The sequence below is a fragment of the Toxotes jaculatrix genome, chromosome 24 (assembly GCF_017976425.1).
Source record: "Toxotes jaculatrix isolate fToxJac2 chromosome 24, fToxJac2.pri, whole genome shotgun sequence".
Classification (NCBI taxonomy): domain Eukaryota; kingdom Metazoa; phylum Chordata; class Actinopteri; family Toxotidae; genus Toxotes; species Toxotes jaculatrix.
Window position 1 is genome coordinate 5708673 of NC_054417.1, and position 21261 is coordinate 5729933.

The 21261-nt window shown below is 40.5% G+C and overlaps 3 protein-coding genes and 1 non-coding gene across 6 annotated transcripts; 2 read left to right on the top strand and 2 right to left on the bottom strand.

The window, feature by feature from the left end:
- Positions 1 to 229: 229 nt before the first annotated feature.
- Positions 230 to 301, bottom strand: trnae-uuc. Its single transcript has one exon. It is a non-coding gene; the product is annotated as a tRNA-Glu (tRNA).
- Positions 302 to 688: 387 nt separating this feature from the next.
- wbp4 (WW domain binding protein 4) lies at positions 689 to 4134 on the top strand. Its single transcript, XM_041032039.1, has 10 exons — positions 689 to 807; positions 983 to 1055; positions 1148 to 1210; positions 1747 to 1873; positions 1969 to 2169; positions 2323 to 2393; positions 2514 to 2589; positions 2696 to 2910; positions 3030 to 3265; positions 3385 to 4134. Coding segments are annotated over exons 1-10 (1266 nt in total). The 5' UTR covers positions 689 to 805; the 3' UTR covers positions 3587 to 4134.
- A 164-nt stretch (positions 4135 to 4298) lies between these two features.
- mtrf1 (mitochondrial translational release factor 1) lies at positions 4299 to 18383 on the bottom strand. 3 transcript variants are annotated; one of them, XM_041032038.1, is made up of 13 exons: positions 18027 to 18383; positions 11962 to 12159; positions 10972 to 11051; positions 7667 to 7757; positions 6707 to 7047; positions 6460 to 6551; positions 6283 to 6364; positions 6021 to 6128; positions 5689 to 5861; positions 5495 to 5612; positions 5248 to 5384; positions 5050 to 5148; positions 4299 to 4911 (listed from the first exon to the last, which is right to left on the bottom strand). In XM_041032038.1, exons 4-13 carry the CDS (start codon positions 7702 to 7704, stop codon positions 4771 to 4773), a joined length of 1329 nt encoding a protein of 442 aa, XP_040887972.1. In that variant the 5' UTR covers positions 7705 to 7757; positions 10972 to 11051; positions 11962 to 12159; positions 18027 to 18383; the 3' UTR covers positions 4299 to 4770. The 3 variants fall into 3 exon arrangements, with proteins under 3 accessions (XP_040887972.1, XP_040887971.1, XP_040887970.1); XM_041032037.1 differs by having other exon boundaries at positions 7667 to 11051; XM_041032036.1 differs by lacking the exons at positions 7667 to 7757; positions 10972 to 11051; positions 11962 to 12159; positions 18027 to 18383 and having other exon boundaries at positions 6707 to 7574.
- Positions 8364 to 9670, top strand: LOC121178233 (coiled-coil domain-containing protein 122-like). The gene is made up of 4 exons (XM_041032795.1): positions 8364 to 8729; positions 8872 to 8988; positions 9141 to 9214; positions 9574 to 9670. The coding sequence occupies exons 1-4, from the start codon at positions 8364 to 8366 to the stop codon at positions 9668 to 9670; spliced, it is 654 nt and encodes a 217-aa protein (XP_040888729.1).
- Positions 18384 to 21261: the final 2878 nt, after the last annotated feature.

Here is a 21261-nt window from a genome sequence, read left to right on the forward strand (position 1 = left end):
TTTAATATTTATTGTGGATATTTTCATAAAACAGGAACACACAGCTGTGTGTAGCAGTAAGATCTGTTTATTAGTGTTTAGTAGCACAATATGCACTAAAAATAAAAAAGTCCTTTTATGTATAAAGCATATTTTATATGGCTTTACCTTAGTCTCATATATAAATGTAAATATGGCTGTCTGTTTAATGTGTATGTTTAATTTGTGTAATCAAAAACAAAAAATCCTGTTCCCATACCGGGAGTCGAACCCGGGCCGCCTGGGTGAAAACCAGGAATCCTAACCGCTAGACCATATGGGAGGTCTGAATTTTAATCTACAAAATAGAGCTTATGAAGATTAGTGAGCGTACATGATCTCTATTTATTTAAGATATATTATTTATATCTTTATTTATTATTTATTTATTTCCTATTATCTATTTCATTCTTATATTTCTGCAAAACATCTCTATATCAGCTCACTATGGGGCAATAAAATATAAAAATAAACCCATGATGCTCCTGGTAGTCTTTCCTAATAACCTAAATTTTGAGATAAAGGCATTTCACAATCTTTTAAATATTTTATTTAATTATTTTATTCCTTTATTGATTATTTTGCGACGTTTTTCCGAACATACAACAAAGTTAAACAAAACTCTATTCTAAACTTCCGTTTGGGAGCTCGTTTGTGCGGCGACGAGCGATGGCGTCATCACTGGCGGACAGTGTTGTCATTCTTGAAATGTGGGAAGCGGTTCTGTTTTTATTTGGTTTGTTTTAAATTCTTCGTCCTACCTTAATCTACAAAGACCAAAACTAAAATGTACGTAAAGCGATGCAGTGGGGAATCTTATCTGCACGATGTGTAGCACAGCAAGTGAATTATTAAGCCCTGGGCAACATTTCAGACAGTTAAACACGTTAGCTGCCCGTGCTAAAGGTAATTTTATTCATTCATCTGTTTGTAAGCTTAAAAAAGTTCTTTTGTGCATTTTCAGGGCCGACTACTGGAAATCACAACCGAGGAAATTCTGTCAGTACTGCAAGTGTTGGATTGCGGACAATAAGCCTGTGAGTCGACCTAAATATGCTATACATGTTCTGAGGACAATATCCATATATCTAATGCTAATGTCTCTCCTCATGTTTGTTTTGTTCTGCAGAGCGTCGAGTTCCATGAAAGAGGGAAGAATCATAAAGAAAATGTGGCTGCCAAAATTTCAGAGGTATTAACGTGTATTTTATTTTTCCCCATTTCAGTCAAAAATTCAGTCATGTGAGTTGAGTTCCATATCTGAATGAAGTCTGTCCATGAAGAATGCATAATGATTAATCTGATCTATTTGTTTTTATTCGAATTTATTTGATTATACATTTTATTATTATAATTATGAATTGTTTGTCTATAAAATTCAATAAAAAAGTAAAAATTGCCTGTAGTTTCCCACAGACCACAGACAATATTTGATTATTAAAATAGTTGCTGATTAATTTTCTTTTGATCAGCTAATTGGCTAATTGTTGCATTTCTAATTTACAGTGCTATAAAAAAACAAATACACATATCTGTAATCATCAGACTGGGTTCTCAGTAACACACAGCCATGAATACTAACAACCAAGAAAAACCTGCCTGTCTTGGCACAGCTCTCAGTACTGGCAGAGGAGATAAGGTGCACGCATAAGACTCTTGACTTGAAACCTCTCTTCTGATTGGCTATTAGCAGCTGTCACTCATGTCATCCTATCTTTCTGTCTGCAGATTAAAAAGAAGAGCATTGACAAGGCAAAGCAGGAGGAACGTATGTCTAAAGACTTTGCAGCGATGGAGGAGGCTGCGATGAAAGCGTATCAGGAAGATCTGAAGAGGATGGAAAGGGAGGCAGAAGGTAATTGTTTGGCATTTTATAATAGTAATGTGTAACTTCAGGGTTATGTAAGAGAACCTTTTGCTTTGATTACATTAACATTGTTTTTGTGTTAGGATCAAGTTCACCAGCCCAAACAACAACAGAAACAACACAGCCAAAACAGCCAAAACCTCAGGCAAAATTTCAGCCCAGAAAACAGCAAAAGAAAGAAGGGAAAGCAAGACCGAAACCCATAGAACAAACAGAAACACAGGTTTGGGTTGAAGGACAAACAGATGATGGACACACATACTACTACAATACAATAACTGGAGGTAAGGACACCTGAAAATATAACTCCTCTTTAACATGACAATTGAAACTGCCCTTTATACCAACGTATCCCCACAATACTTTTCTATTTCAGGTGAAACTGACTCTTTCCACTGTGGTTGTTGCATTATGTTGTAAATGTATTTGATCCACAGAATCTCAATGGGAAAAACCAGAAGGTTTCCAAGGAGAAAGTACAGCCACTGCAAACCCTCAACAGACAGAGGTTAATCAAATATTTCTGTGCATTTTTAGTATATTGTGTTTATTGTAAACTGCATTGTATTGTATTGTTATGTTGTATTCATAACATGCATTTATACCTTAAAATTATGTTTCTCTCTAGAGCTCTTCAGGCTGCCCTTGGATGGAAGCCATCAGCCCTGATGGTTATACATATTACTATAACACAGAGACTGGAGGTGGAATATTTCCCATATGCTTTGCTCTTATTTTTTGGATTTTATTTCTTATTCGTCGTGAACATTCTGTCTGATAATTACATGCTATATCTTTCTCATCTCAAAGAGTCCAGCTGGGAGAAACCAGCAGACTTTCCTTTGAATGAAGCATCTGGATCTGGGTACAGCAAAGAGGAAAAGAGTCAGGAGGAGCCTTCCACCCCTCAGCCGGAGCCACTTTCAGGAGAAGAAGAGAGCTCCAACGGGGCCCAGGTGTCTCAGGAAGCTGAGGTCCCTGAACAAGCCAGTCAGCAGCCCAAAGTCCCAAAGATCAGCTTCAGGGTGAGAGGAGTCCTGGCAGCGCAGAATTTAAATTTTAACCTTTGCTGGTCAAGTTGTCCTTCTTCAAAATCCAGACCTCTCAGTTTTCCTCCTTGTTTTTTTTTTTTTTGGGTTCTCAGAAAAGAAAAGCAGAGGTCGAGCCCTCAGGAGAAGAGGGAGAAGATAAAGCCAGTGATGATACTCCAAAAGAGGATGCTAAGGAGATGAAAAAGGAGGAGGGGGTCCAAAGCACAACAGCTGAACCTGAGGAGAAGAAAGAGAAAGAGGCAACACAAGGGGAGACCCAAGCCAAAAGGCCGAAAGCTGCCAATCCATATGGAACCTGGGAACAGATCCAGCAAGAGGAGGATCCGTAGTAAGTGAAGAGTTTGAGCCTATTTAAGTGCTGATTGATTAGGTACACCATGGACTGATCCAATAACTGATTGTAGCTATTGAAAAGGCTCTCATTGTCTCTTTTGCTTTCCTTTCCAGTGCCAGTGTGGACCTACAGTTGCCCCAGGTGGAGGGAAGCACAGCCAGCGCTCCAGCCGACCTCCCAACAGAGCCCAAACCCAAGTTCAAGGAACGCGTCATCACCTCCCTTGGAGATGAAGGCGGACCTGCTTCATTCAGGAAGAACAAGACACAGAACGGCAAATCCAGGAACCTCCGACAGAGAGACAGTGACAACTGACCCGAACACAGCAAAACTTCAAGCCAGAAGGCAGCAGAACGAGACTTTTACACAAATACAACTCTTTCTAGGATCTTTGAAGTGTGCACAGATATAAGCCTTTGTGTAATAACATTTTTAAGACAATTTGGCCTGAAAAACCTGAAGACAAAGCAAAACATCTCTGATGCAACATTTTTTTTTCTAATCCTACCATAAATGCCTAACACTGGACACACTCTTTTGTCTGTCCTGATTTCTGTCAGTATGAAGGTGTGCAACACTTTTATAGTCTTCAGGTTAGTATTATCCCATGTGTACAATATTGTAGGCATCCTGGTGTGATCGTTTTTATTAATGTGAAGACATTTCTTCCTGTAGTCTGGTGAGTGCAGATGTATCCATACAGAGCAATACACAAAACTTTTTATATTCTGCATATCTGTATTTTTTTACCAGTGTAAGTTATGAAAAGCGAGTAAGGCATCTTTGTGGAGACATCACTGCAATACTCGTCAGTTAAAGTGAATGAATGTCATACTTTATAAGAAATGTTATCTCAATAAACAATGACTGTCTGGATACTGAAAAAATAACTTTGCCAGCAAAATTATTTTGAATATGTAACAAGCTTTAACTAGGTAAAGGTCAACCGAATAAATAATCATCATAATTAATTTCACAAATATAAGCAATATAAGCACATTCACAGGTCAGATGGTAAGAGAAAAAATAATTTGCTGGCCAGCTGGCACACACACACAGGGTGTGACATGCTTTCAGTGAGAGTGTGTGTACAAAGCTGATAGGTGGTTTTACCGCACCCTGATTGGCAAAGAACCACGAAGATGACTTACCAACAATAAACAGTATTAATATCTGTTTATATTCGACAGTAAGCTGTACTGTAATTTACTTTGAGCTTTTTACCCATGTAAAGTAGTAAAAATGGTGCTGAAACTCAACATTAGAAACTCTGAATATAACTTGGACAATCAGGGAATTACCATGACATAAAATACATCACTGAATATTTTATTACAAGAATAAAAACCTCCTGATATACGAGTGATGGATGCAATTTTTATGTTGCATCTTTGCAATGTGACTACTGTACAAGGGTAAACTGCAACATTAACATTAAAGTAATATGTATTTAAACATACTGTATGGTCAGTCCTGTTGACAGCACGTTGTGTTGGGTGTCAGTCTGCAGGTTGGCCAGATTCTGGTTTTCTCAGACTGCTGCTGCTTCTCTCCACCACGTCCAGAAGAGCCTCCCTCTCTGTATGTTCAAGTAGGTCAGAAATCAGATTGTCGAGAGCCTCCCCTCCTTTCATGAACTCCTACACATGGACCAAAACATGTTGGAGTTAAAGAAAAAAAAACAGAAAGGACTGTTTTACAAGAGACCTTTGCTGGTTGAAAAGAAAAGGAATGACAAAAACAAAATGTACAGGTTTACCAGCCCCTTAATATCTAACCTTAATATCTCTAGTTACATATCCAGTCCTGTGGTCTGTGACACGATCCTGGCTGAAGTTGTAGGTGCGAATCCTGTCTGACTGAGAACGTGCACCCACCTGTCGTCAGGGACAGGAGAATGAAGATATCGCTAAAACACGTGGATCTTACAGTAAGTTTCCTTGTAAAAATGTCTCCAGTGTGAGGGATTCACTCACCTGCTGCTTTCGTGCTGTATCCCTTTGCTCGGTCTCTTTACCCATCATGCTCTGGTAGAGCCGGGCCCTCAGCACTCGCATGGCAGTGTCTCTGTTTTGCAGCTGAGAGCGACTCTGCTGACATTCAGCTGTTATGCCTGTTGGGAAGGTAACCATGAAAACATCAACCAGGCATGAGGTTTATACGATGTGAAAGAACAGCTGCGTCTAAATGCTGGAGTAGCTTGAGAACTCTTCTCTTTTTTACCGGTGGGGAGATGAACGATGCGCACTGCACTGTCTGTTGTGTTGACACTCTGGCCCCCAGCACCTCGAGATCTAAAAGTGTCAATGCGAAGATCCTTTGGATCAACGTGGACATCAATCTATGAACACAAAACACGTTAATAAAGACAAACTGATGAAAAAGAAAGTGGTAAAAGACACAGGAGTAGAGTGTACCTCCACTGGCTGAGGCAGGACAATGACAGTCATGGTTCCTGTGTGGATACGCTGCATCCTGGAGGAGAGGCCCACCTCAGGGATCCGTTGCACCCGGTGGGTTCCTCCTTCATGCTTCAGATATCTGTACACATTGTCCCCGGTTATTCTCACTGCTGCATGATGCAAACCACCTGAGACACACAGTCAGTTAATGCTAAAACCTTTTCTGTCATGCTTCTCTTTGGAAGTGAAAATAATTTTGTGGCAGAAGTTTTTGATGTTCAACAAAACAAATTTTCACAATAAATCGAGATTGATGATGCACAATTACAGGGAAAAACATGACTTACCGTAATCAGCAGGTGTGTAGTTGTAAACCTCAAAGTCCCAGTTCTTGTAAGAGGCAAAGCCCTGATACATATCAAACATTTCACTGCTGAATTGCTGACAAATGTCACCTGAAACCAAATAAATGTATAAGAAAATATATGGGATGTTGTTGTTCATTCAGGTAGGTGGTAAGAATTACTTCACAGCTGCTAAATTTGTTAATTAACTAATTGTAAAAATGAGTCCAGTCTTCAAATAATAACTTTTTGCATTCTTTCATACCTCCTGTCGTCCGTCCTGATACAACCTCCAGCAGGACATTACTGGAATCAAGAGGGTCAGTGGGCATGAGAGCTTTGATCAACTGAGGAGAAAGATCGTTACAAAGAAACAATCGTTAACACCGAATGTTCTATGGCACATTTCAACATATATCTGATCATGCCTCTGTGTTCTTACATCTTTTCTTAAAGCCAAAATCTTGCTGGTGATCTGTGCTTCCTCCTCTCTTAACAGCTGGATCAGTTGTTCATCTTCATCTTTGGTACTAGCTGAACCCGCAGTCAGCAGGAAACACAGAACATGGCATTTGCATTCTCAGACTTTTTGAAGCTATGTGCAAATTGAACAAACAGTATTAAAGAAAATCAGCTTGTTTACTATGTCCTGATAGTTGTTACTGACGGAAAGTCTAAAAAATACTCACCATGCAGTAGTGAATAGACTTCCTCATGGTCTTTCAGAGCCTGTTCAACATTACCAAATATATTTACCAGAGGCAGAAGCTCTGTGTGTCTCTTTATAAACACTTTTCTGTCTGAATCGCTGAGGTGAGCATGCTGTAAGTTCTTGCTGAGGTCTCTGTACTCCTCCATGAGCTGCTGAAGGTACCTCTGAACAGACTCGTTCTTATACAAGTCCCCCAGACCACTGTGACAGAGACGTTTTGTTGCTGCTGTACTCCACAGTGGCACCTCTGTGATGTTAGCATACTTGTGTCCTGTCAGTGTCCTCCATCCTCCTCCTCTTCCTCCTGGAGCGCTACTGCTGTAAAGTACACGGCTACACAGTGAGCACAGTCGAAAACAGCGACCGACGCGCATTTCACTACATTTGCAGAGCAATGAGTTAAATAAAACAATGTTCACACGTGTTTTTGTACTGTTTTCATTGCCCACTGCAGCTAGCACTGACAGAAACCGGATGTAGTTTCGGAAATGACGTCGAGGAGACGCAAGAAAGGAATTGTGGGAGCTGTAGGATGTGATGTGATTTTCATAAGCCCAGCTGCTTAAACACTCTAACACCAATTTTATTTTTTTTTTTTTATGTTTTATGTTAACATTTAGCATTTAACATTTAGGCCAATCTATCCTTATATCGATCTATCCAATAATTGGATAGATCGTTAGCATAGATCTGATTTGGTTGATTTGTTGGCTAGTTTGAGGTCCAACCTAAAGCATTCAGCTGAGCTAACATCTAACTGATACTAAAATGTCAAACTGCAGAGACACTGAAGATGGTAAGATGATATTATCTAAATAAACATACATATGTGTTTGAGTTTAATTTAAATTTAAAATTTAAAATTTATAAGTGACTGTTAACTAGTTACATTAACAATCAGCTGATTTTACAGAAATTTTAACACACATTTAATTACCTTTCCTTCAGGGACTCAGAAAAATCCTGGCTTTTCATTAGCCAAAGCAGCGGGGGATGTCAGTCAACACAGCTACACCCAGACTGAGGCTCTGAGAGAGAAACAGAAGATACTCAGCTCCCTGCAGGTTCAACTTATACCCTTCACTTACCAAAGGCTCAAGCTAACACTGCCATACACTCAGTTATTCTCTCCATGATACAATTAAAATCCCCTCTAGCATTTTGCTGCATGAAGAAGTATATACATCAATTATTAGTGGTAGTAACAGTAACAGCAGAAGTTGCAGGACAAGTAGAAGTAGTTGGTATCACAGTGGAAATAGTTGATTAATAGATGGCAATTAATTATTGCAATATTTTGGTTCAATTATACTTATTAATGGCCAAAACTGGTAAATTGGTTATCAGGTAGACCATGCAAAAAAAAAGAATCGGTTTCATTACTGCTTTAACAAAGGAATACAACTTAATGAACCTACATCCAATTTCTGAAATAAAATTGTAAGGAAAATATTGTATCAGTATTTCCTTTTTCATCCAACTGACAAGTCTGACTACGCTCTCTAAAACAGCTGTGAGAGTGCGCCGTCTACATGCTTATTTTAAAAGACTTCTCAAAAATATATTTTTTTGGTTTGAACTTGTTATGCCTCCTCTTCCAGGCAGCTCTTTCAGATGTCGAGAACAAAGGTGAGATGGCGCAGCAGGAGCTGAGATCTAAAGAGAGGGAAATCCTATTCCTGGAGGGCGACATGGAACACCTGGAGCGGCAGACAAAAGTCCTGCATGATCGCTGTGCATCCATCAGCAAAGAAAACACAGAACTCCAGATTTGTATATGTGAGGAGCAGGAGAACGCTCGCATGGCACTGGCAGGGTTTAACAGCTACAGAAACAAGATGGAGGGTCACAGAGCAGCTGTTTTGCATGCAGCAAGCCAGACAGAGGCCCATAAAGAGCTGGAGGAGAAGAAAGCACTGGTCAGGATGGTAACACAGAAGAAAGAGGAGCTGAAGGAAGATTTGGAGAATCCAAATGGAAACGCAGTGCGTATGGCAAAGGTGGAGAAAATTAACCTGAATTATAGTGAAATTTTGAATTTAACATATCACATTTTTTGTTTTTTGGCTCAACGGTGTGTCCATCCAGATGACAATAAGCCATTTTTATCCATTTTATTTTTCCGCATTTGCTTTTCTGCAGAGAGAGATTGGCGCTTTGAAGGAGCAGATCTCTGTGACAAGGAAGACCATAGCTGAGAGGAGAGAGCAACTACAAAAAGAGTTTGAGACTCATACCCACATAAAGAAAGGCATAGAGGTATGTCAGAGAGAAGTTGTGATTTTTTCACTGTATTGTATTGCAAGTAAAAAATGCTCATCACAAGTTCAACAACAATCCAAAACACTAAATTAAATCAAATCAATAAAAACTCATCTGACTGAATTTTGTTTGTATTTGTATTGCCTCAGATCCAGAACAGGCGCTATGAAGCCATCGTCAAGCGTCTCCACTGCCAACTGAGTAGGGCCCAGGCTGCCCACAGGTTAAAATCCCCACAAATACAAGTACAAGTGTTCATTCTAAAAAAAAAAAAAAAAAAGTACAGATAGAAAAATGGCATTTCCTTTGTTCTTTGTGACAAAAACAGCTTGAAAAGCCAGAAAATGAGGAACATATTTTTTAATAATACAATTAAATGAGAATTTTCAGATTAATGATATAAAAAACTAATTTACTGTACCCCATCCTGTGGTTTTCCAATGATAATCACCCCAGTTGCTTTTCATAGTGTCTTTTCATTTGTTGTAGTTTAATAAGAGGCTATTTGAGGGCAAACTACTTCAGTAGTGCAATGATGTTCCACATATTAAAAGCTATTAAACAAGGCCTTCTTCACTTTAGGCAAATGTCTGAAGATATCTCTCGCATGCAGAGACAACTGGCTGAGCTCAAGAAGCAGCAGGAGTCATCACAGGACTCAGTGGTCAGTGGCCACTAAACCTTGGTGTCAGGCTACTTTTATTTGGAAATGATTTATTATATTATAGTAGTAGCGTTCTTATATTTATAGGTTAATTGTCCTGTTTTCAAATTAAATGTAAGACTGGATCATTAGTTTGAGTCTGTTTGAGGAAGAATTGTTGCTGTTACTACATTTGAACAGCTGGGGGCAGCAGTGTCTCATAAATGTCTACCCCTATGCATTTAACTTCATCACCAAACCCTCACCTAGACTTTTATACTAGTTTGGCTTGAGATATTAACAAAGCAGTTATTGCCGAATGTGTTTCAATATAAATATTAAAATATTTGCCTGTTATCACATTATTTGATAATTTGATGAATGTGCAGGAGTGTTTTGGTTTTTTTGTTGGTTTTTTTTTTTTTTTTTTTGGTTTTCACTTCACTTATTTTAGAAACTTTTTTCTCTTACTACACAATCTATGAGCAATTTTCTTCTTTTCTTCATTTTCAGTTGGGAGTTGTTAGTAACAAAAGAATTTCCCTACGAGGATTAATAAAGTTTTTCTGATTCTGATTCTGATACACTTTTTAGAGACTGTTCTGAGACGATATCAGAGGCAAAGGGCATGGGATGGGATTTTAGGTCAGGCGGGTTTGTCCAGTGAGTGTCCACAACAGTGACCCATACAGAACAACAGCCAAGTGTCCACACTCCAACTGTCGATGCGATGGTGTTGTTTTGGTACACGCTGTTCCAGCTTCCGCTTCACTGAGTGGCTTGATGGTCTGCGAGGTGACAGTCCCACCACCGGCTAACAAGGGCGTGACTGTGCTACTTCAGCCATAACTCAAAACTAATTAAACAATGAAAATGCCTTTTCATTAAATTACTCCACATCAGAATGTATTTCGTCAGCCTCTGAGAAAAGCTATAACTTGTGATATCAAGTGCAGCTTGATTTCCGTATTTTTATCTGTATGTCCCTTTGCATTATTGGAACAGTTATAGAGAGATAAATACCTGCAGTTATGTTCCCTTTAAAAACAATTGCTTCATGACATATATGTGGAACAGTTATCTGTATTGGGCAGTAAACCATGGAGTAAGTAACCCATAGTCCCTACAGCTTTAATTTACAATCAGCGAGTCTAGTGCAGTGTGTGGGAGGTAAAGGACAACGTGTGATGAATTGCCCAAAAGTTGGGCCTGTTTTCATTACCCACTGAACCACAAATTGTAGTTAAGTGGGCCATTTCCTTAAAGGTGCACATGGTGGAGAGTATCCAGTCAGTCTCTATGTCTGTGATACTGCAGCACTGCTCTGTCTGACTGACCTTATTAGCATGTTCTCAGCCTGACAGCCCTCTGCTCCGTCCTGTTGACGCTGCCAAGCCCCAGGGCCCCTCTACTCAAACTGTCAAAACACACACAATTACACACAACAAATTTCAGACGTGAAGTCACAGGCAAACGTGCCACAAACTGCATGTTACAGACCTGACTCGTGATCTGAAGCAAATGAGAGGGTCCACACATTTATGACATTTTGGCATAACTCATAATACAGCATGAGAATGTTAAACATCAGTTACGTAAAGCTCGAGTGTAGGTTTGAAGTATGGAAGTAAAAGCTAAAGAAAAAATAACACAACAAACAAATCTAAAGTGAAAACCATGTGAATATAGGGAATGAATATTATATTCCTGCCTTTGAGCGTTCACATTGTACAGTACAAGCACGTGCCTGTACACTCACACCCACAGTGCCTCTCCTAACAGAGTGACCTTCTGTTTTAGCCTCGTTTCCCTCTCACCACTTTATTTTTACCACAACTTAATTCTCGTACTGCGGTCGTTGAAATGAAACTCACTGTGCACCATTTGTTTTGATTACAACAGTGAGAGTTATGCAATGTCAGGTGCACTGTGTTGCACTCACATGACGAGGGGTTTCCTCTCTGAGGAGCATTTCGTTGCAGTGAGTTTCTTTTGTAAGACACTCTTTCAGTAAATGCCAGTCACATCCTCCCTGTCCAAGCTAATTGAGCCGAGCTACGTGGGGACTGAATTTAACACCAGCCTTCCACCACATGCCGCTTTCATTTATGTGGCTGTGACACATTTGTCTATTCCATTTTGGCATCAACTGTCATTTCAAAATATACTTGGCTGCTGAAGTAGAAGAGAACACAGAGGCTGAGTTTGCTGTGAAAGACATAAAACAGTCAACTTTCTTCAGGTAGATCACTGACATAGGCCATTTTTACAGCACTGAGAAGTACCTATAGTTAAAAATGTAGTTGATTCATGTGAAACTGGCTTACCTCCCTCCAAGAGGCGTCTCTCTCACCCTGTGTTGGCCTTTTGATAAATGAATGTGCCAATAAAACATGCTTGGCAAGCTTTCACATCGACTGAGGAGCTCTCTGCAGAAAGGCTGAGCTCATTTATTTCTCTGTGCAGCATTGCCATCTTCAGTAGATGCACTGTTTGTGGATGTTGTCTCTCCAACAAAATGGAGTCTATAGAGAGAGTAGAGGAAGGTGAGGGAAGAATATACACTGTTCAAAAAAATTAAAGAAACATTTTGAAAACACATCAGATCTCAATTGGAAAAAAAATCATGCCAGATATCTATACTGATATGGACTAGGTAATGTGTTAGGAACCAAAGGATACCACATTGTTGATGGAAATGAAAATTATCAACCTACAGAGGGCTGAATTCAAAGACACCCCGAAAATCAAAGTGAAAAAATGATGCGGCAGGAAATTTCATTAAAAAACAGATTTTAGACTGAATATGAGTACTGATTGTTCAGTTTGTTCAGTTTGAACAATTTTTACAGCCGTACTCCATGTTGTGCATGATTAAGTGTCTGATTGGCACCTTTACAGCTGTTTGCACAGCCTCTGGCTCGTCGCCCATCTATGTTACGTGAAGGCAGAAGTCGGCGGATTTGGACTGTCTGAGAAATCGTTATGTGCATGCTTTGAGTGTTGGGCTTTGTGTAATAAATTCCTGAACTCTTACTACTGTCAGTTGAGGTGTATTTACAGCTGAGTTTGGCAGACTCTGCTGAAACATAACGGCTGGTTGTGTGGGTGTGTGAATTATCTAAACTGCATGAAAATATCCAAAATGTGTGCACGTCTTCAGGTGCACCTGTGTGTGTGTTTGCAACGGCTGATTTCCAGTCGCCACCTTCATTATCAGCGTGTCAGTGTGTGTGTGTGTGTGTGAATGTTGTCACAGAATTGACAGCTGTTCTGAAGACAGCTGTTTTGAAAACTTATGAAAGCATTACTTGCTTTTTAAGTGTTGTCACTCAACTGCATCAGACAGATTACATTCCTCACAGATGCACCGTATTTTTAAGCAACAATATCTGGGGTCCGTTCTAAGAATTCTAAGAATTAAAAATACATACTCAAGGCAAAACAGGGTTTAAGTTGCGGTGTGAATTTTGAATACTGGAGACGTCAGCACTTAGAAAAGAGATTATTGAGTAAGCAGTGCTTGATCTATTGATCAACAGAGAACATTTAAGACATTTCATAGGCTAAACAATCTAATAGTTTATCAAGAAAATAATTGAAAGATTAATTGATACCAAAAATAACTGCCCAGTGGAAATTTTTTATTATCCAAACTTCCAGATGCTCACTGTTTCTGGCCATAACTACCTTTTTACCATCCACCACAACCCCCAGTACATTCCCAGCCTGGGGCCTGACTGGTGGGTGGCACTTCAACACAACTGTCTGTGTGTTTATAGACAATCAGCCGAGCTGTGTTTGTGTGCGCACACACCAGAGTAAAGTTTTCCTCTGTGGCATCAGCAGCTCACTCCACAACAGTTCACACCAGAGAAAAGGTGGGATGAGCTTTCCGAGAAATAAGCATGAAATCATCCTCCCAAATAAGCGTCCTCCCTCCTCTGCACGTCATAGCAGTCAGGAGAGGATACAGGATTTGTTTGCTCCTGATCTCAGAGAGATGAACAGTTTCAGAAGTTAAAGAAATATAAATTTCCAGTGAAAACGACATTTCAGTGCTGCCAGTAATTGTTTCACCGTGGCTTTAAGAGCTTTAGTGCTTTACAAACCCCCTGGGCAAGAGCTTATAGTCAACTTGAATAAGGATTTACCTCTGGAGACCAGAGAGAGTTTATTTACCTTCCTTTGTTTGTTCAGGTAATTACTGTCTGTGTAAAGTTATCCAGACAACTCTGTCTCACAAAGCCATAAACCTGATTCATGAGACAGGTCCCTGATCTGTGTCGGTGCAGGAAAAATAAGTGTGTAGTTTGTGCGTGGATTGCCAAATTAAAAAGAAACAAGGAGGGGACATCCCTCAGAAGGCTAGGGATGAACGCACAAGGGAAACCACTGTGACTCTGTTGGCCTCTAATTGCCCCCGTAGGTCCTTGTTAGACTAAACAGCAAATCGCCAGCGTGTCAGTTCACTTACAAAACCTGCTGACTTTTAAAACAGCTTTAAACATCCTGCTTTATTTTCATGTTACTTTTATCTGTGCAAATGAGCAATAGCAAAGGTCAGCATGCGTCTTTCAGATTCGAACATGTCCACTGGCTGAGTCACGAGGGTGTTTATGTGAGGTTTCTGGTTTCCTTGCCTTTTTCTTGGCATCAGCTGCACACAGAAACCAGGTGAAGGCGTTCAGAGTTGTCTTAGGGTGTGGCCCGGGCATTAGACTGAGGAATGTTTTGATATGCACAGGCACAAAATGGCCCACAGTCGACTGTGACTGTGGGATGAGAGGACTGACGTGGCTAAGAGGTCTCACGTAACTCCAGGAAGAAGCCCAGGCCGAAAATAGATGTAGTAAACGAAACCTTTAACCTGCAAACACGCCCATCACGCAGCCTCACCCTGCTGTGTACCTGAACAACGTAAACAAACACGCACAGACACACACTTGTATCTATGATAGATAACAGCGCATTTTTCACAATGCATGCTATGACACATTCACTAATTCTTTGTCCTAAAACAAGAAGAATGTATATGTTGTGTGCTTACAGAAACACAACCACTCGCCTAAACATAGCGACAGGAATTGTGACATTACAGTGATTTATTGATACTCAGATGAGTCATAGATCCACCTGCACACACACACAACAACATATATCTACTGTATACTGTACGTGATCTGTTCCCACTGCCAAATGTACATCTGGAGGTGTGCAGAGTCAGCTTCACACCCACTCAGCAGTGAGTCATTTTTGTAAATACTGCTCAGCATCTTTAATCCTCCAGCATTATTCCCAGTGAGGGAGGACGTATTTGGATCTTTTACTCAAACACAAGTAGCAATAATAATACTACCATTAAAAATACTCTCTTAAAGGTAACCTGAAACTTGTATGATTAATTGACATGTAGATGATGAAGCATCAGTTTTAAATGCTCCAGTAAAGTATCTTAGAACTATATTTAAGTCCAGGATTCAGGTAGATATACCCCATGTTTGCATAAGTCCCAGCCGCCTGTGTCTGTGCATTAAAAATGTATTACACCTGTCTCCCTGCACTGAACTGAACAGCTATGGCTGCTCTAAAGCAGCCAGTTTAGATAAATGCATCAGTGTGATCACAGTGTAGAATAATTTAATCTCAGATCAACATCGTACACACACCAGCTGGTTCATTATGTGGCTAATATTGCTCGTGATTTAATCTGATGAGGTTCTATGTAAAGAGAACACTGTGATCCAGATTAAAGAGCAGCTTGATCCAGATGTTTGACATTATGTCTTCTCCAAAATGTCCTACATTTGAGACCATGCATTAGTGTCAGCTCGGTGTGTGTACATTTAAGTCAGATAGCCCTCACCATTTTACACCTGCACACTTTTCTTTCACTGCATATAAATAGCTTGCTAAATAAACAGTGCAGTCCAGGACTCCAGATGCTTTACATGCCATTTGCATGCAGGCAGCACCGTAACAGCAGCACAAGAGATGAGGAGGCCGATTTTGTTCCTCCACAGCCAGAAAGTAGGGCAGCTAGAGGGAGCAGCAGGGAGTCCTGCATCTTCCATTACATCATAAGAACAAGTGTGTGTGCTACAGGAAGAGGGGGGCATGCCTTAGCTTGTTTCCTCCCTGTACCCTAATTGCAGACAGAACAGTGGGACAGTGAATTATGAATGAAAGTGAAGAGGAAGAGATGGAGGGAAGGAGCTAAAATTCAAGGATCATTTCTCCGCGGCCTCTTTTTCCTCTCACACATGTAGAAATGAAAATGCTCTGCACTGTCCTGTACATACTGTTCCCTGTCTATTGCCCCTCATGCAGGCACACAGAAACCACAGCTGCAGTTTTATCGCTCTGCAGTGATTTTTTTCACAAGGCACTGAACATCACCAATGAACAACATGAACAGCATCCTCCCCTTTACCCACCCTCTATACTAATTTAACTTTAACTGACTTTTCAGGAGGCGCCATCGTCAGGTCTGAATACTTTGGTTTATGATCAAATACCTGCAAAACTATCGGCAGTCCCTTCATCCTCAGCCATGCTTGGGCTAATTAGCAGATGTCAGCATGCCAACACACTAAATGAAGATGATGAACATGGTAAACAATTAGAATTGTCCTCAACCTTCTCCCTCAGTATTTAGATGTGAAAATCATCAGTACATGATGTTAAGAGGCTTCACTTTATCTCCCACAAACCCCCAAATCACGCCCTGGAAATGTTGGTTAAAAATAAGACGTTTACAGCATCCCTCTCCCTGCAGGCTACAGAAATAATGACAAAGAAGAAGAGCTGCTAAATAGACAGTATGGCTGTACTTCTCCTATGGCTCTTTAAAAAGAAGCTCCAGACTGAGATAAACACTTCATGCAAACAGACCCAGCAGCCTTTTTCAACTCCTGCTTGTGAAGAGGCTGCTTGTTTACCACTTAGTACTGTACACCAGGTGTGTGTGGGTGTTTAGACGCCAATATTTGCCTTTTTCCTGCTGGTGTGTATTTTTTTTTTTTTTTTTTTTTTTTCCTAAGGAAAGCATCAGTGGTCTGGGCGACTGCAGGCCCTGAGCGAGTTTTGTCGTTTCTTGGCATCACTCGACATCTACAGAGAAACCCCCTCAGGAAATAATCCTTCAAAACATGTTGCATGACAAGCTTTACTGTCACACTGCTGTCTTCTTATTTCAGGGCCTCATTGTAAATCACGACAGAAGCTATGTCACATCAGCTCTGACAGTTTGAATTGTTGAAATGACAAATTAAATGCAGTCACAAAACAGACAATAGCGAGTGGGTAAAAACCTGAGGAGGCAGTGGGTTTGTTGTTTAAACCACTTGAGATCTTCAGTATTTTACACACTCTGCCCACGCTCTGATGTATCGTGACTGCAGGTTAAACACTGACCCTTCCTCTGCTTTTGTTTGCTGTCTCTCAAAGTTTCCTCTGTGTGTGTGTGTGTGTGTGTTCCTTTGTGTACGTTGAGTTTGTGTGAGTTGTACTCTGCTTCAATTCCCACATTTCTAAAGTTACTAATACAGTGTCGGGTGATGGAGAGAAATAAAATCTTTTCTGAGAATATTTTCATGACATGAGAGGAGATATGAATTATTTTCTTGGAAATAATTAGGAAAGAGACGCTTTGGTTTGTAAATGCCAAGCTTTTTTTACACAGTGATCTTACTGCAGTAGTTCTGAATGCAGATGGAAACTGGCACTTTCTAACAAATATTTGAAAGTATTTTACACTTTATCTTTTCCTGCCAGAAGCTTGGTTTTATAAAGGGAAAGCAACGATGGACTCAAGTGTATGAGGTCTCATAAGCTCTTTAAAATGATGTCCAGAGGGATAGTGGAGAGAAAAGACGCAGAATTCTTCTTAAAACTTAAAATCTGTGAGGAAAAATGGAGGAGCTTCATCTATATTTTACCAAATTTATCGTACAAATCAAATTACAGTATATTCATGCTATTTCTAGTGTGCTGCGGGCTTCCTGTGCCCCACGCCTGACGCTCATATTTAATGCAGCTCTGCACCTGCTCTGTTAGAGGAGGACAGGTGAGGACACAGTGTCCTGTACCACCACACTGATGGAAATATTAAAAACAATGCAAAGGATGGAAGTGTTGGTCTGAGAACATGGTATGAGGAACATAATAAAACTTGTCATCCTTCTAATCAGCATTTTTTGATTTTTTTAATTTAAAGGAAGCTATTATATTTATTTTGTTAATTTTTAGATAGCATTTTGGCTTTAAACAGTCAAACACAAACAAAACAGTCAGATTCAACCAACGTAAACAACACCGGTTTGACAGCTCTCTAAAAAAGCTCATAAAATTATATTAGAGTGGACGAAAGAGAAATGACAGAAATACTCACCAACAGATGTTTTCAGACAGACCAGCAGGATGTGACGCCATCACTTCAGCTCTAGGAAAAAGCACTGTCAGTCACTGTGATTTCTGTTTCACAAACCCTTTGCTGTTCATTAGTTAATTAGTATCAGGTGGTGGCGGTTGTGTCCATCTGAAGGTCACATGTCGTTAATTGGCTCCAGTGAAAGCACAGTTCTACACAACATGCCAAATGCAGGAATGATAAACAGTCTAACACAGATTAAATTCACTCTCATACCATGATTTTGTGGACAAATAATTTGATATGTAATGGCAGCGTCACATGTCTGACTGTCAGCCAGCGTAATTACAGCATCTGTGTGAGATACAGCAGATGGACAGTGCGTATCAACAGAAATACTTTGTTTTTGATGTCATGCTTAGACTCTGCGCCTCTGTCGCTGCCTCACTGTGTCTGTGCTCTTCTCCTTTTCTTGCCTCGGCCTGCATTTTCTTCCTGCTGGTGTTGGCTCCACGTGTCGCTGTCTGCTGCCTGGAGCCGGACTGAAAACGTGAGAGGGACCCACAGATTTAAGGAGGGAAGAATTTAAAGAAACACATCCGATTTTTTTTTTTTTTTTTAAGATGACTGTCTTATCTAAACAGTCAAATGAAACCAGACTATTTCTGTCATTTTGCTGTGAAACTAAGATTCAAAATATGAACTCTCTATTTGGAAATGAAATGTTGAGTATTTAATTAAAATTTTAAAACAAATCAGACTTGCTTCAGTCCAGCATCTGTGGTCTCTTGGTGTAGATATCTTTAGAGCTGCCACAATTTATTTTCTCACCTTTGAGATGATGAAAGTCACCTGCTATCACACTTTAAAGATTAAGGAGGAAATGGAAATGTTACCTGTCGAGCTTAATTGTCAAATTTAAAAACAGGTTCTTAAAGATGAAGGAAAAAGCAGGAGAGAAAAATGTGCAGTGAAGGTGCCATTTTTCAGGGTCAAATGAATGAAAGTGAATTATTTGGAATTGGTGATAGTGGTGGTTGGATTGACGCTCTTTCAAAAAAAAAAAGATAATGGAAGTGGAAATGAGAGTGAGATGAGAAGTGAAGGACGGTGTGTGGAAGAAAGACACGGCTGCTGATTTCTCTTCCTGCCTCAAAAATAGGAAGGAAACCGTGCAGTGATAGAGGCTGACCTCAGACTCTGTGTGTGTGTGTGTGTGTGTGTTTATATTTGCATGTGTGTGTGTGTGGTTGAACACTATGTACCCGACATGGACTGAATGAAGGTTCTAGGACATGGAGGATACACAGAAATAGCATTTTCAGATGCTCTGAATATGAAAGGAGACAGCTTAGAGAGTGAGATTAAGTCCTACGTGTTCACATATCTGTGCCTGCACGACTGACTGGCTGACTGACCCAGCTCCATCTATCTCTCTTAAACTGCTGTTTGTGGTGAGCTGCAGGGGGGAGAAAAACAAAATTACTCCTCAAGCAGGACCGCGACGAAAGCACGAGATGCAAAGGAAGCTCTGTTGTGTCTGTGGAAGCGCCCGAGAGGCTCGCCCGAGAGCTGGAGGAAAGATGATCTCAGAGCAAATATGCTGTGTCAAATTATCTGCACACCGAGCACACCCACACCCCGCCTCCACAAACAAAAAAGTAGGATTTGTGAGTTTCTGTGAAGGGCTTTGCACGTTCTTGCAGATGTGCCAGTACAGACAGGCAGATGTCAACCAGATGATGCCTTCCACTGCTTATTTACTTATTTAAACAAAGCTTTCAGCATCTAGGGCTGATCTAGGGGCAGGTTTTTAGCAGATCTGTTCTCCTGCTTCTTTGAGAGGCCTCGGGCTTCGTTGGCCATTTGGTGCACACCTGCTCAAACACGCACACCCACTGTGGTGAATCTGAAGGAAAGGAAAAGTTTGGATTTCTGTTACACACTACACGCTGCGCTGCTCTGACCTGAAAGATCATCAGCGTAACGGCTTCCTCAGTCGGGGTCACATTCGCTTCGATCGTCAGCATCACTGACACTTGCTGAGTGTTGGATCTATTTTTGAGATTGCTGTGGTTTTAGGTCACGTTACTGTGTCACACAAGGTCGAGACCTCTCCTTCCTGCGGTCTGAGCTGGCAATGCTGAGTGGATGTATCCATGTGGAGCCAGCAGACGGACATATTTAATGCTCACGCTGGCACCCTGACAGCCCTGCGCGCCCTCTGATTGTTGCCAATCAGCACATCGTCAGCCAGAGAACAGACTGTCTTGCACTTCACAAAACAGTTGATGTCGGTCTATATAGGGATGGAAATCAATTACTATTGATGCTACAGAGTGAAGCCATTATCTATTAGTCACATCTCATCCACGTCTGTCGAATGTTTTATTCTAACACAGCGAGTTTGCAGTTTACAGTGATAATGTTGGCAGATTTACCACTGGAAACTCATTTTCAACACGAGATTTTGATAAAGAACAGAGGTAGTTGATTGGCCCCTTGGCCTTTTGAAGTAATGCAGGGTTACAACTCTAAGAGCAAACAAACAGGTTTACTCCCTTATTTATCTCTTGCTTGTGTATTTTTTAAGGTTTATAAAATGGGTTAGGCAGCCCTGCGCGCCTCTGATTGTTTTATCTGGATAATTTTAAACACTTATTTTGACAAAAGCTTTAAAAAAAAACTCTTCCCACCAGACGCACATTATTCTCAGGACTTTATCGTATGACTCAAACTTAAAGTCCTTCAAGCGTCCTTCTAATAAACTGGAAAAGTCTGTGCCATAAACAACATGATTAAGAGCAAAGCTCTTTAAGTGAATGTAGCGTTGTTGGGCCTGTTGTTGTCTCTCCTGCTGTGTCAGCTCAACAGTGGTGTAATGACTGTCTGGCTGCACGGAAAAGACACACACAGACACACACACACCCACATTCACACGCAGACACAAACTCAGAGTATGTCAGCCAAAACAAACAAAGAATTATAGTGAAGAGCACTAAAAGTGTCATTTAGAGTCACTGCACATTTACTGCTGTCTGCCTAAATTGTATGCTTGAGCCTAAAATCTGTGTGTCCTCACGCACATTTTGTCGTCTCAACTATCCTTAGGTGTGGTTATTGTTTTGTTTTCATTAGAAATCATCTGGCAGATGCTTAATATGCACCAGGAATGCGTCTTCTTCTCACAGTGACAGAGCAAAATAAAAAGAATGACACAGGAAACCAGTCAAACCAGACTGACACGATAGCAAAG